Raw genomic sequence first — 16,415 nt, 5'->3', positions numbered from 1 at the left:
GCTCCAAGTTAGAAACTACAATATGAACAGTAGGTCACTTCCATAGATGGAACTCAAATGGTTACACGGTTTCATATTATAAAAGAAAGAGGTTGCGTGAAGAGCAAGACCTAAGCTGTTCAACACAGCCTGTTGAGGCTGCTTTACAACAAGCTGGAGAATTATGTGAATACTTCAGACAGCACTGGGTGATTAGGTGTGTGGCCTGGGAGAACTGCCCCTTTTTGGAAACGAATGAGCACCGAAAGCAAGTAGGCTTAGTCGTTTAGGCCTAGAAACTTAAACCATGCAGGTTCTCATACATTTATTTAACACATCTACAGTGTGTAAACTTAACGCCACCATGAGTATCTGAGCACTACCTACAAAATGATTTAAGAATTAAAACCAAACCGAAAAATTAGTAGTCATAACTATAGGAGGGGCGGTCACTAAAATAAGCACTTACTCAGGAAACGTTTCGACAACCTAGATTTATTTGTTCCTAAAAGGCAAATACATGGGCATGGTCCTTAGGGAAACAGGGAGTTCATTCAAAAGTAAGCAGCCAATGGTCAAAAATGTAGAGGCGGTTTTGCAATAAAGATGAACCAGTATGAAATTGGGATGAGGTCGGATTATATATTAAGTTTCTCAGCAAGGTAAACGCGATAAATAAGGTGACCAGCTTTACAAACAAAACACAGTATTTTTTAACTGGATGAGAGTATCCAAATGGGACAAATGCAGCGTGCCACGATGCAGGAGTGAGTATACATTATCATCTTCGGCTCCAATGGTTTATCTGGCAAAGATACTCCCTCACAGAAGTGAGTGGATTTAGGATGACCGGCTAAAATAGCACTGTCGAGGGGATAAAAATAACGAGGCGAACATGAATAAAAGAACAAGGCGAACAGGGATAAAAGAAAAAGGCGAACAGGGATAAAAGATCGGATGGCAGAAATAAAAATAAAAATGTTCTGCTTCAACCAAAGATCGAATATTACACCAGAGCAAAGTCGTTTGAGTCGAAAATAAATTCCAGGGATTTGACGGTAGGGGTAGAGAATGAAAACTCCCAGCAACTACTGAAGCCAGAGATTGAGAGGGAGAGCATTATTTGTATTGGACAGATCAACAAAAACATTTTATATAGCAATTAATAACGATGGCCATATCCTCCCGAGATCTCAGAGCTAGCTCCATCAAGCAACATAAACTGGCCCAGCAGTGTTATTTCTAAATAGTCTGCTGAGCGTTTATATCTGTAAATTAGCTACTTTTGCAGATGTCTATACAGAAGGGACCTCAGTCACTCGATTTAGATAAGCTCCTTTCAATTAACACCTATTAAAAACAAGCATCAAGAGATTCCAAGATGGCAGACAGTAGAAGGTGGACATGAGTTTCGGCGCTATGCCCTCGAACTGCCCCGCAGTGAAGCCGAAACCCACCCACCTCCTGCTGGGGTACCAATAACTGCCTGCAGACCCCCTCCACCCGCACCCCTGAATCCACCAATACTTAATCTGCAGGTGGAGACTCTGGGATCAGCCTTGGCAGCGCTGGACGCAAACAGGAGGCGGGGGAGAGACGGCAGAGCACAAGCACTGCACCGGAAGTCACCCCAGTGGCCGCTGCGAGCAATCGCCCAACGACGCGTCCAAGAAGCGCGGCCGGCCAGGCAGTGATGCCCCAGAGAGGCGACAGGACCAGTGCAGAGGAACTGGCCGAAGAGAAGGGAATCCCCAGGGAAGCACCAAGGAGAGGTGAGCCAGGGGGCCCAACCAGCAATTGAGGTTCAGTGCTGCCTGCTGCAGTGTGAGTGCCAGAAGATTGGGCTCCTCCACCCGCACTGGCAGGTAAAAACTGTGTAGAAGAGGTCAGTCATGTGGGGGGCCATGCGAAAGAACACACGGCCCTCGGGTTTGTGCGGGGGCAGGGCCTAAATCGGACCAGGCAGAGCCGGGTGGGGCACATCTACCCTGCATTCCCCCCACCTTATTCCGCACCAGTGCCCGCTAACCACGGCAGGAGGCCCACACCTTTTGTAAGCCATGATTGAAGCCCATCACAAACGAGCGGATGTGTAGATGCATAATGAGCCTTCGACTTGTAAAAGCCTAGTGCTCCGGTGGTAGCCATCCTGCCAGCCGCCCTAGTCTGGTGCAGATCCTCCCACCAGCCCACAGTGCTACAACAACCCTGCCCAATGCCAGGGGACAAGCAGAGGAACTGCCCTACCAAGAGCACCCCACTAACCAAACCTCAAGAGGACTCCCTACAACAGGGCAGTGCAAAGGAGCCAGCAGCCAACTCACGGACCCAAGTGGATTATGCGGGGGACGGAACACACCGGGACGATGGGCCATGGCTAGGAGCAAAGTCGACCTAAAATCCTGCTTCAATTATTTCCAGGACAGACCGACTGCCTCTTTACAGGCCCCATTGTCCATGCTCACAACCGAAGTGAAACAAGGAATACAAGATCTAAACGAAGATGTGGCGTTGCTGGAGGAAAGGACAGGTAACGCTGAGAGAGCCCTCCAAGAGACAGCGGAAGACTCCAGAAAGACTGATGAAGCCCTGGAAGACTCAGTACGGCTCTCCTACAACCTTGAAATCCAATGCGAGGGCCTAGAGAATAGATCCAGGAGGTTCAATATCCGTATTTGGAATGTACCAGAGGTAGTGGCAGATAAAGCTCTTAAAGCAAGCAAGGGTGCAGCGGATCTCCACAGACCTACTTGGAGAGGGGAATATACTTAGACAGGATCCACAGAACTGGACCCAAAAGGAATGAGGCCTGGGCTCGACCAAGGGACATTGTGGCGGTAATAACATTGTATAGCCTTACAGAACACATCCTCAGAGAAGCACTGCAAACAGGCCCAATCCCCTTCAATGGCTCCGAAATTCAATACTACCAGGATCTCATCCAAAGCAACACTACAAAAACGCAGGGAGATGGGACCAGTTGTGCAGGCACTGGCAGCCCACCAAATTTGACATAAGTGGACCTTCCCCTTCAGCCTCTTGTTCTCATAGGATGGGCACTACCAGCGAGGAGGGGGCCCAGATACTGCAGCTCAACGACGAGGATGTGGGTGCCACTAACACGAGACAGCACATTACACAGGAAAAGAGCATGGGAGTGGACACAAGTTGCAAGAGCAAGAAAAAAGGGGCAACGCTGAAGCAGTAGGGAAAGGGACACTGTTGCGTCTGAGGAACCTACTGCTGCGCCGAAAAGGGGGACAGTGCAGGAATATGCATCAACCAGCGACAGAGGAGTTACGTAGGTAGGGGCAGCCGAGATCGGAAAAACGAGATCGCCGAAAACCACTTGTAATCATGAAAGGGGTTTTATGCTACCCCACCTGTTGTCCCTGGAGTTAGTGGTGGGTCAAAGCCACGGGCCGGTGCCCAGAGGAGACTCTAGGAGGTTTGGCCCATGCCAGGGTGTTGGGAGGTGGGAATTCCACTGTTGGGGCCTGGAAGGGCAACAGGGCATGGGGCAATGTTTTTTTTTCGGGTTTGGGGGGGGGTGCGAGTTGTGTCACAGATTATGGCAATTAACCTGGGATCTGCACGTTCAAACTCTTACATGGCCTGAGCCTAGACACAAGGCTTATATGATACGGAAATTGGCAGCGTTGTTGGACATCACACACAGTGCAAGGAACCACCATTATGGCATTAAATGCCCCTGTTAAGCGCAAGAAAGTCTACCACTTCCTCCAATCTGCAAAACCAGATATCGCTTTACAAGAGACATAAGGAAACTAGATAAGCAGATGCACAAATTGCAACACTACCCCCAAGTTTACTAAGCGAATGCCCCTGGGAAGGTGGCAGGAGTCCCGATTGCCATTCGGGTGGGTCTGTCACCCCATGTGCTGTGATCGCTTGCTGACAAAGAGGGGAGGTACCTATACCCAATATGCAAATTGGGGTGACTGGACACTCTACACCCCCAACACGTGGCAGGGAGGTTTTATAAGAGCAAGCTTGAAATGTTGCAAAACGGGAGATTCTGTTAACAGGACACTAACTTGGTGTGGGACCCAAAGAGGGACAGAAGCTCTAAAAACTACCAAGGGCAGACCTCCATCTCACAGGCTCTTGCTCCTAAGCTGGACCACTTGAACCTAAATGACGCATGGACCTGAATCAGGGGAACAGGAATAGGCTACATGTTTTCCCAGATTGACTATATATGGCCCTCAACGTCCTTACTAGACAACATTTGGGAGGTCGAGGTACAATACTACGCTCTGATCATGCTCCACTCTCAACAATGCTAAAACTTCCAAAACACAAGGGAGGACTATGGACTTTGTCTTTTAAACAGCTACTGGGGGAAGGATCAAGTGCTGCTACATGATATAGAACGTAAGATTGAGGACATATTTGCACTTCTTCTGGGATGACAGAGCAGTGCTTGTGGACACCTTTAAAGCAGTGTTATGGGATGGGGAGGGGGGAATTGATAGCAATGCGGGCCACTAGAGAGAAGCAAGCCATGGATTTGGAAACCAGCCTGAAACATGAGCTCCGGGCAGTCATGTGAAAGATGGAAACAGATTCTGGGGGTGATGTTATGCAAGAAGTATAGGAACATCAGGGGCAAAATCAGACTTACTAAAAAAAAAAATAAAAAAAAAAAATAAAAAAGCTGAAAATAATAATACAAATAAAAGACTCCTGTACTTGCGGCAGAAATTATTGGTAGGATGCTAGAGAGACAACTAAAACAAAAACCCGCAGCCCAGGTGATGCTAGGGATAAATTTTCCCCAAGGGAATATGTTGACTACAAAGCGGGACAATTCACAGCATTCTATACCTCCCTATACAGGTCTGACAACCCTGATCACAAGCTGCGAGATCTTTACTTGCACTCTGTTCCGCACCCAAAGATCACACCAATGGAGCGGGAAATCTATAACTCTGACATCACTATTCAGGAAGTGTTGGGGGGCGATCAAGACCCTACCGCTGAACAAATCCCCAGGTCCAGATGGCTACCCCACAGCGTTTTACAAAACCTTGCAGACATAGCTAGCCCCCAGACTTACTAAACTTTACAACTCTTTTCGCAAACAGAACCCAATAACACCCACGATGGAGGAAGCCAAGCTGGCCCCCTTCCCGAAGCCAGCCAAAGACCCGTCCCACTGCGGGTCATATCACCCTCATAAAAATCAATGCCAAAATATATACGATAATCGTAGCAAACAGACTGGAAAACATCCTCCCTAAACTGACTGGCCTCGACCAGTCTGGGTTTATAAAACTGAGGCAAACGTATGATAAACATCTGTAGGGTCTGTCGACAGATTGACACAGCCACCAGGAAGGCCCTCCCCCGGCGTTGCTTGTAGAGGCTGAGAAAGCATTGATCGGGTTGAATGGGCTGTCTTGTTTCACCCTCTGTAAATGATGGCATTCAGGCCCTCCTTTATACAAATAAATCTGAGCCAAATACAATAACCCGATAGTTCAGCTTCTGATGAATGGGTAATTTTCCCAAAAAAATACCAAAACAGGGATGCCCCCTTTCCTTCCTCCTGCAACGCAATTCGTCTGGAACCATTTATCAGTAGAATTAGGCCCTAGAGGCGATATGTGGTATTCCCTTTGGGGGGCAAGGGTGGAGGACCACAAAGTAATGGCATTTGCAGATGTGCTCCTCACCCTCACAGAACCCGAACACTCGCTCCCAGAGGTTATCCGTGAAATAGACTCATTTTGAGCAGTGGCAGAGCTAAATGTTTAGATCACCAAATCAGAAATCCTCAACCTGTCGATAACAGGGGAATCCCTCATACGGGTGAAACAATGCACTTCCTTCCGCTCGACCTCGGGGTGCATAAGACTTCTTGGAGTGACAATTACGAGGACCCTGGACGGACTTCACCGTCCACTGCTAGACACCATCAAAATACAACCACGTAAATGGAATTCTCCAACAGTAACATGGCTAAGGCGAATCAACACCATTAAGATGGACGTCCTGCCCAGAGTCCTACTATTTCCAAGTTTTCCCAGTAGAGGTTTCCCAATCCTTTTTTCAAGAACTTGGAATTCATATGGAAAAATAGGACCTCACAGGTAGCATTGGAAACTAATGACCCCTGCAACCAAAGGGGCTAGGCTGCCATAATATCCTATGCAACTACGGGTCGGCCCAAATGCATGTCTTTAAGGAGTGGCTTACCGGAGCTACAGAGAAAATTTGGCCAAAAATGGATAGGGTAGTATCAGGAGTGCGCCTAGACGATGTCCACTGGCTTAGCAAAGCTAACAGACCACATTTACTCACATGATTACTCAGCAATTTCAACCGGCTCTTTTGACCTTGCTAGCCTGCAAGTTATTATTTTACAACCATACCTCATTTAATTATCCTCTGCAGCATTACAATGGTATATTTACAATTCACCGCATACAAGGTCCATACTCATTCGCTCTTCTCCACCCGAGGCCAATCTGGTAAGGCACAGAGTGCAGAGATTCTCCCACAACCCCTATGTCCCCCAGCACTCCTGTACACAAGCAATTCCTGGTTCTGAAGTGTCCGTCTGCGGGGTCGACTTTGAAAGGAAACTCTGGCTATCAGCAGGAGAGAATCCAATACGATTATCAGCTCAAAAGCTCCAACAACTCCTCCTATGCACTCTTGACCACATCAAGGTCATCACGCATCCACAACATGACTTGACGGAAAATCACCACCACGGAATATCACCACCACACTAGTAATTGCTGCCGCAGGTCAATAAGGGAAGCTCTTGTCCTTCTTTTCATTTAATTGTCTTCTGGTCAAAATACCTAAACGTTCAGTATCGCTCACCCTTTTATTTCCATACAGGTTGTGAATGGGCTGCATGTTTTTCACTTCCTGAGGTTTTCCCCTCCTTTCTACTACCCTCACCTCCCCCAGCCCCGCATTTCCTCTTCACTCCAGAGTCCATGCTCTGGCTGCCTCCATGGGCCAAGTCCAAATTCAACAAGGCTATGTGCTGCAAGACCCCTGCAGTGGTCATTTGCACAGTAAAAAAAAATAATACATTAAAAAAAAAAAACATGAAGGTTTCCAAGTGCTCTGAATTGACATTAGGTAGATGTTTTAGAACAGTACATATCTCCCAAATTAATAAACACGGGCCAGCCTGGAATGAACCACATATAGTTAAATAATTCATTCAATAAAATATCACATTACCGCAAAGTCCCTCTTCCGAGTTCCAGTACTTACCTTTGAGAGGCCCAACCACCTTCCAGAGCCATTTTCCAAGCTCTTTTGTTTGCTTGGCCTCTCCTCTGGAGGGATAATCGCCTCCTTAAACTTGAGGTCTCCATTTTTTCTTTGTTCGCAAAATAACTATGGCTTCCTTTCTGTGCGGGGCATAGAGTGGCGACAGTTGGAGACCTTCATCTACAGTATCCCCCTATGGGGAAGGCAGAGCCAACAGAGGGCAAGCTAGAAGCTGAGCCCAGGATGAAGGAATGGCAGGCTCAGCTCCAACTATTGAGATCAGCATGTTGCGGGGCATTCAAGTTCAAGGCACATGACTGCCTGTGGCAATGCAGCTTCTCTCTTGGAGAAGTTTGAGACCGGGTTGTTATGTCTGAACCCCTCTCTCATGCCTAATTCTGCAGTGTCATGTGTGCAACACGTGATTAACTAAATAAAAGGGCTGCACGGCTCCCTGTGCGGCAGTTTGAACACCAACTCGCTGACTCCTGTGTCTATGTATGGCAAGCATGCAGGAGGGGGCCTGGCCATACCAAGCCCCATAAAAATGGCGACGAGGTCTGTAACAACCCGTGTGCTGCCTGGCCATGTTGAAGCACACGCCGAGGTGTGCGCCGCCAGACAGGAGCTCTCACATCCAATGTCGGATCTTGTCCGATGACAGTCAGCAGGGCTGGCTTGGTTTCGCAGTGTGCTGGCGCCCATCACTTGAGTCCCCAGTGTGGGCCTATTCGCACCATCCAGTCATGTCAAGGTCAGTTCCGACGTCTTCCGGTCCACCGGCACGTGTGGCAAGGAAGAGGCGATACCCGACGGGGGAAATGGGAAGAGCGGCTCACACCGCCAGCAGGAGAGATGTGGTATACAGCAATGCTGTCTTCGCGACCTTGGCAGCAACAGTGAGGGAGGACTCAAGCCTGGACGAGCGAGTGGAAGCAGCATCCACCACCGGAATGGAGGCAGAGAAGAACACGGCCGGCTAGGGAAGTAGGCATGCAGCCTCTACTGCAAGAAATCATGAAAGCGGTGTGCTGTCGCAGTGAAACAGGTGAGAGAGCTCCCTGTTTTGAAGCGACTCATACCACCACGCAGCAGATGTGACCCCCAGTTAGTCCGGGTGCGGTTTTGACTTCAAAGAATTATCAACCAAGCGGTGGGTCCAGTCACCTTGGATGTACTTTGGTGAAGCTGTGTTCCTGTGCTATAGGTGGCACACAAAGTGGACACAGTAAGTGCTAATTCGAAAACTGATCCTGTGGACTGCCTATAGGTTAATTAGGACTTCGTAAAGTTGGACATCGGTGGTATATCATCTTTCTGGACTAATAAAGCTCATTTGTATGTGTACAAATGCTCAGCGCCCGTTGGCTGGGTTTTATTAAAATGTATGTATATCTGCCCAATCCTCCATGTGATCAAGAAAAATGGTACAATGCTAAGCGTTGGGTGCTACATTTAATTTGCATGTCATTGTATTGAGCTCTGCTCCCTAGGCTGTCACCCGCTGCGCCTGGGCCAAGAAACGGGGCTTGGTATGGCCAGGCCCCCTCCTGCATGCTTGGCACGTGTTGTGCACGAAGCATGGGGGACGGGTTCAGACAAAACATCCCATCTATATTCAAAATATAATATAAAAATACCCCATTTGAGTATCTAATGTTGCAGCCATTTTATACTTGCATCCAAAAACGTAAGCTGTCCAAATGAGTATGTATGTTTATGGTGACAAACATTTTAAATGTTGGCGGGCGTGAGTGTTGTGAACAGTGATGCGAGCACCAAGCAGTGCATCGGTTATGAATTTAGAGATTCAGACATACAATCCTTTTATCACAGATTTGTTTATCCAATATAGAGATCTCCGATAGTGCTAAGCGACTGATTTAATGCAAAGCATACAATAACGTTCAATGGTGCCATTTGTCCCCTTTCCCAATCTGAGGTATTTTGAAAGATCAGAATAAGAGTGTACCAGACTGTCCATCTTGGAATGATAACCTTCCATCAGAAAATAATTCATATGGTTAGACTAGTATTGCCCGTTGCGAAATACAAGTGAGGTGGTACTAACGGAACACCTGCAACACAGAGCCAGTAGTCAGTGGACCGTCAGACCCAGGTAGGCTGATCACACCACAGTGTGCCAGTTGAAACTGCATTCAGGCAAGGCCTTCGCTTGTGCTCGAAAGAATACAGATTCTGTTTTTTTAGTTGGGTTTGTATTGTTCAATAATAATGTAAGTGGTCAGTCGACAAGTGTTTCAACCCATCAAGGTCCTTATCAAGGCTATAGTAGTTGATATTCTGGTTACCACGTTTGGCAGATCAGGATTAATTCTCATCCATCCTTGTTAGGTTTGGGAGGGAGGTCCAATTCTGTCCCTGCTGTCTGGCAGTAGACCAGGGCAGTCCTGGCGGCTCGCTGGCTCAGAGCTTTGATAAGGACCCGGATGGGTCTAAACATCTATCGGCTGACCAATTACACGATAATTAAATACAGACCCATCTGGAAAACCAGAATCTGTATTCTTTCGAGTGCAAGGTATCCGGGTTCAACGGATTTAGAGGTGAACAGAGGAAATCTAGAGTTCAGGGGCCATTCAGAAAACCCAGATCCCTGCCTAGAGGGGAGCAGCTCTGACAATTAGGATGGCGTACTAATCAAGAATGTGGGACTAATTGGCATCCGATGCTTGGGCACGCAGCACAATTCGGCTTGGGTAAACGGACTTCACCTCCCCTTCCTCCAGAATCCGAGACACTGGACCAACCTGCCGAGGGATGCCTACAAGAAGATAGCCATGCTCCAGCAAATACTACAAAAGAGGGCAATTGTCAGAAAGCCCAGGCACTATAGGGACTGGGATTTTAATCCAGGATATTTTTGGTACCCAAATCAGGGAGCAGCAACTTCAGCCTGATTATATTGACTTAAAAAACGTTGTTTGTGAAGACCAGAACATTCAGGATGGAGAGTGTGGTAGTGATCGATTTGCAGGATGCCTACTATCACATACCCATTCCTCAGGATCCATCAGTGTTTTGTGATGTTTGTGGTGCGAACACTCCACTATTGCCTCAGGGTCCTCCCGCTCGGGCTAAAGTCGGCCCGAGAGTCTTCAACAAGCTGTTGGCTCCCCTACATCAGGAGGGCATACAAGTCTACACTTACTTGGATGATTGGCTGTCAGGGCCGGAGAAAGAAAAGCAGTCCTAACACACCTGCACAAAGTCTACCAAACACTCGCCAAGTTGGGGTAAGTACCAGATGATCCAGTCACAATCCTTGCAATGTATAGGGTGCGCAGTTCTGCACAAAGGAGAAGATTGGTCTACCACTAGACAGAATTTACAAATGGAAAACATTTTGCAGCGCAATCTCAACAAGGACAGGGTGACCCCCAGTGATCTCTGTACGCTACACGGCCTTGTGCGTTTTCGTGGTCCCCTGGGCAAAAATGCCTCAGACCATTACTGCAAACTCTTTCCTTTTGGCACCGTAGTAAGAAAATTACGAGATCAAGATCCCAATCACAAACTCACAGGTTGAACTTTCTTTGGAGGTACTCTGACACACCTCAGAAAGGGAGTCTGCCATCACTGGTCTCAAGGATCATACTTACTACAGATGCCACACAAACAAGGAAGGGAGGGTGATTTCCCCCACTCCTCATGTTCAAGTACCTGCGGACTCAGGTTTGGTGGGGTGTCCCCCCGCATCCTTACCAATGGAGGTGGGGACAAAGTTTTACTGCATGCAGTCTGCACGCAAAAAAAATAATAAAACGATTGTACACATCCGTTCTAGCTACGACTGCTCAATCACCCAGTAGTACCAAGTATGGATAATATCACAGACACGTGCTACATAAATCATCAGAATTGGGGGTTTCAAAAGGGTTGGGGGGGTGTATGAGATCCCAGACACTCTAGAATCTTGCAATGGCAATAGTCACTGGGCGGAAGCTCACCTATCCTCACTGTAAGCCATCGAGATCAGGGGGCTTGATCATGTGATGGCAGCAAAACAGTTCAACCTGAACACCTACCACTGACGGACATCTGCGGGAGTTCCAGGGTCCCTTAGATAGTCCCGTTTGCTTCCTCTTACAACACCCAGGTTTCCATCACAGCAGGAATGGGAGTGGATGCCCCGTTGGTGGAATGACCCAAGACCCTGCTATAAGCCTTCACTCCCTTTCCCATAATACCTCATGTGGTCCTGAAATTAAGAGATGAGCCTGATCACGGCTATATTGGTGGTTCCTTACTGGCCCAGGAGGGGTTGGTTCTCAGTGCTCATCGATCTATAATTGTATCCCCCATGAGTTATACCCAGATGGCCACCCCTCCCCCCTTTTGGGGGGGGTGGGGAGAGATGCCTCAGTTCTCATGCCAACCGCTACGATAGGGGTATGGAAGTTGACAGGAGGCGATTACAGAAGCTATGGCCCTCAGTTCAAGTGGCCGAAGTGGTTGAGAAGGCTCAGCGGTCCTCCAACCATCATTGTGACAACTTTGTGACCTGGTGTAGCAGAAATAATCTGCCGGCACTAGAGTGTAGGATCCCGGGTATTCTACAATTTGTGCATGAGGGAGCATTGAAGGGACTGGTTGTGTTATTACAGGCACACTGGGTGGCCATCAGTTTTTTTTTTGGGGGGGGGGGGGGGAAGCACTGGCTGCATCCTCTGGGGAGTGAGGGCTTTTGTGGGAATGCTCCCCAAAAGTGCCTATCATTATCCAGACCTATGGTACACTCTGGTGACACCCCCTTGGGAACTGCACCTAGTTCTCAGCATGCTGCAAAAAAAATAATTTGAATCATCGGGTCCCATTGTATTAAAATAGATCACTTTGAAAACCACGTTCTAGATGACAGCCACTTCCGACAGGAGGTTTTTCTATCAACAGCCCTTTTTGAAGATATACAAGGAATCTCTTGTCCTTCAATATGATCCATCCTTTGTTCCTACATCCAGGATTCACAGGTCTCATGAGACAGTGCTGGCTGCCTGCTATCCAGAGAATCTTATCTTAGAATTTCTTGAGTGCACAAAGTAAATTAGGCAAACAGACAACTTGATAGTGGCTTTCGGCACAGGAGGATGTGGACAGAAGCGTTCCACAGCTACCATTAACAGGTGGATAAGGTCTCATCTTGATGGCCTACGAATACACTGAACAAAGTCCAAGGGGTTCTATCCAGGGGAGGTCCACTAGAGGGGTGTCCCCTTCTTGGGCTAATGTGCAGGGAGTTTCCCTGGAGGACATATGTAAAGCAGCCACTTGGGCTAGTCCCGACACATTTACCCATCACTACCAGTTCAATGTGGAGGGTCCCAGGTCAACATCCTTTGGGTGGGAGTGTTACAAACCAGGATTCATTGATGGAGCTAGCACTAATATGCAACTGAGCAAGCTTCTTGTGTCTGGAGCGGTAATTGTCTTGGGTTTGCTATATATCAAAAGGCAAGTACTAGAATATGAAATGAGGTAATGTTAGGATTACTCAACGGTAATCCTCTTTACTCCGAGTCCTACTCTTACTCGTCCCAGTAGGGCGTCCCACTTATCCCTCCATGCAGGGGCGCCGAGTACACAGGGGCTCCGGTCACCCCCGGCAGACCCCCTCCCCCCGGGCCGCAGAGAAGAGACGCAGTATGGATGGCCCTTAAGCTGGGCAAAAAACAATGTTTAAAAATTGAAGGACAGATGCAAAGAAAGAGGCTCTTGCTTTGCATCTGTCCTTCAATTTCTGAAAATCGTTTTGGGTTTGGTATACTTCTACATCTGTGCACCCGGGTGCACGGATGTATAGGTACACCCAACCCAAAGCGATTTTTAGAACTTGAGGCACAGATGCAAAGCAAGTCTATCACTCAATTTCTAAAATTCGTTTTGAGTTGGATGTATTTGTACATCTGTGCACCCCTCTTGGCAACAGGGCTTCTATAATTGTAATACTATGCTTTTGTTGAGGCAATGCTAGTTTATCTTAGTGGGGCTGCTATACTTTTGATGGGACAACATCAGCACTATTCTTATTGACAAGGCCCCAGCACTTCTCTGCAGTTTTATTTATTTAAATTTTAATTGGTTATTTATCATGTATGCAATACCCAGAGGTTTCTAAGCGCAGACCGAGGGATCGAACCTGTGTTGCTCCATGTCGTCTTGCTTCCAAGGCGAGCAAGTTGCCCCCGAGCTATCCTCCCGAGACACTGAAGATCTGAAGTACATTTAATGATAGAGAACCAGAACTATTGAGCAAGTCTGATATCATCTTCCTCATCATCAGATTAACTCAACACTGTCGTGGTTATACAAGAGCTAATATATTTAAAGGGATGGAATTACTCAGAATGTAGCAGCACTATTCAATAACCCAAAGTGCTTAAGCATAGTTAATGTGAAAATACAACACTTTCCACCGTTGGGACAGTACTGCCACTTCTTACAGAGGCTTCTACACCTTTTATGGGGCAGCACTGATCCAGCCTACTGGACAGCTTCACTTTTAATGGCACCTCTCAATAGGGCTGCTATGCTTCAATAGGAAATGACCAACACTACCCCGCAGGGAATTGGATACTCTTGATGCCACTGAAGCAGCACTTCCACCCACCAGAGCTGCTTTATTTTTAATGGTACAGTGCGTGTACTTCTCATCCACTCTGCTTTACATTTAAACAGACCAAATTGTCATTTCTAAGCAGGACTGCAACACTATACCATTGTGTTCTATATGTTGAGTGCTTCTTCACCACCAATGTGGGTTCATGGCACTCTCCCAGTGTCTAAATAGTAGATATGGCTACATTCAATTGGCAACAGGCATGTCCCGAGCTGCATGCTGTACATAAGATGCCGCTCAGAATGTTGGAAGCCGTGATGGGGCAAGGGATAGAAGGCTCGAGCCTGAAGGATAGCAGAATCTGCACGGTCTTAAAACCTGCTCACTCATTCTGGAGTGAGGGGCCATGGGGCAAAATGAGCCTAATCCCACATACAGGGGGTTGTTACCCCTTTATCCCTCCTTAATGAAATAATGAGCTCTCTCAGACACAAGTTACCACCCCTGCACACACAATGAATTAATATGTTATGGATCTGTAGATCGAGAAAACTGGAGTGAGAATTCAGAATGTTTTAACAGAAATATAATTGTCTTCCCAGATGGGAGACTGTCCATTAATATACATGGGGTCACTGAGATGACCAAGAGTGAAACTGTACGTTCAGTTGTGAGATTACCAGCAACGGGTATACTATGCTCCAAGGAGTGAGGTGCCCACTCAATATATCACACTGTTTAAATGTGTGAGACCCATCCTGAATGCTTACCCAAAGAGCCTTGGCCAGAGTTTCACACTGAAGAAGTGAGCATGTGATCCGGGGTCTGCAGCCCACACACACACACATGGGATTCCCTTGCACCCACTTGCGAGATTTGCACCAAATTAGTGAGATTGTGCTCCAAGGTAGGAGGCACACGCATAGCCTTTGCTATGAGGTTTGACACACTCACAGGATGTGATGGCATTTCGTTCTCCCATCCTAGTTGTGTTGCTCTGCCTTTTGAGGGCTACTACTACAACCTGGATGATTATAGAGGGGTGGAGTAGGAGCAGTGTTGGCCTACTGGAATGCAACTGGATGGTTTAACCTCCTTCTTACTTGACTTTAGTATATGCAGTACATGCTAGCCAATGTTTCCCCTGTCCAGCGCTCCCCACACCCCCCTCGCAATAAATTGGAGACAACGTGCAAATGCGGTCATATAACCGCTGGCGATGTCACTCCACACACCCCCCCCCCCCCGGAATTTCATAAGTCGGCTCCCCTGCCTCCCTGGATTGGGGGGTGGGGGAAGCCCCATGAAAAGGCTTGATACAAACTGAGGCCACATGGGTAAGGAGGTGGTTATACCTCTAAAGGAGGGAAGGAGCCTACAAAAGAGCTTGGAAAACAGTTCCGGAAGGTAAGAAGCCTCTCAAAGTTAAGGACCAGGAAAAGTAGGACTAGTAGTAATGAAAATTACCGGCAAGCAACCCCCAACATCCCTCGTACCTGCTCGTGTTTCGGCCAACAAATATTGTCACAAGAACCCCACATCGCCTTCAATCCAATACCAGTTCCCTTAACCACAGTTAACTGAAGTTGCACCCGCGTCGTTCCTTCCCATCTCAAGTAATCATTTTGCACAATCAAATTACAATCATTTAATTCTCAAGCGCCAGCGCCCCTCGTCCGCCACACGAACCCAACACTAACCATCAGATCTTACGGAACACAGCACAGCTGATCTCCAACTACAGATGCTCTCAGCCCAACCGACAGCGGTTGGAATATCCAAAGATATCCGACGTTTCCCTCACACAAACACCCATCTATTCCGCGTTCTCAATTTCCCAATATTCCCCTAGATAAAAAGCACAATCCGCCCTACTCATTACTGAGCTCCCGCCCCAAATTCACGAAGGAAAACCGGGCACCTACCCTTCATTCGACCAGAGCAGAAATGGTACGTGCTGTGAGCAGCTAGCAGGCCACGTATTTCCAGCGAGAAGCACTACCGTCAGGTACAACCACTCCATCTTCTCAGACTGAAGGGAAGACTCCGCACTGCTAGTGTGTCACCTGACCCGGCTGGGAGGGGATGTGTCACGTGACACCTGCTGCTAAGCGGTCCTGTCAAATGATTCTCCTGTGACTTCCGACTTCCGGAGGGAGGAGCACCCAGAAACAATGCGTAGTGGCGATTGGTCAACAGACATTTGAGGTCCCGCCTCGTTGAGAAGTGTTGGAAGCAAAGGGTGAATACTTCTCCATTCGTTTTCACGGCGGTGCAATAATAACTGTGATATAGAAATGACCCAAAATGCAGTAATCGGCAAGCACTGTTATTTTATCGCCAGTTAAAATGCGCACGGTGTCGTTTTTTTTAAATGTGCCAGTTACAATGCGCACGGTGTCGTTTTTTTAAAATGTGCTTAATTACGTTTGGCAAACGTACCACCATTTTTTCTACTTTAAAAAAAAAATGATCACATGAGGAAAGCAGACTTTCAGGCCCCCTACACTGTAATCGTGTCAAAAACTATGTGTACCCCGCTGGCGGCAGACAAAACACGTGAAAATGTACTTGCGCACCCCCTTGAATACAC

The 16,415-nt window shown here is 47.6% G+C and overlaps 1 protein-coding gene across 1 annotated transcript in view; it reads right to left on the bottom strand.

Annotated features, from left to right (window-relative positions):
• ATP6AP1 (ATPase H+ transporting accessory protein 1) overlaps positions 1 to 15,998 on the bottom strand; it is a 386,669-nt gene extending 370,671 nt beyond the window's left edge. Inside the window, exon 1 of the mRNA XM_069645470.1 lies at positions 15,748 to 15,998. Within this exon, the coding sequence (XP_069501571.1) occupies positions 15,748 to 15,845 (98 nt within the window). The 5' untranslated portion in view covers positions 15,846 to 15,998. The remainder of the gene's footprint in view (positions 1 to 15,747) is intronic.
• Positions 15,999 to 16,415: the final 417 nt, after the last annotated feature.

Source organism: Ambystoma mexicanum, chromosome 2p (genome assembly GCF_040938575.1).
Source record: "Ambystoma mexicanum isolate Mex_15411 chromosome 2p, UKY_AmexF1_1, whole genome shotgun sequence".
Classification (NCBI taxonomy): domain Eukaryota; kingdom Metazoa; phylum Chordata; class Amphibia; order Caudata; family Ambystomatidae; genus Ambystoma; species Ambystoma mexicanum.
This window is presented reverse-complemented; position numbering and strand designations above follow the sequence as displayed.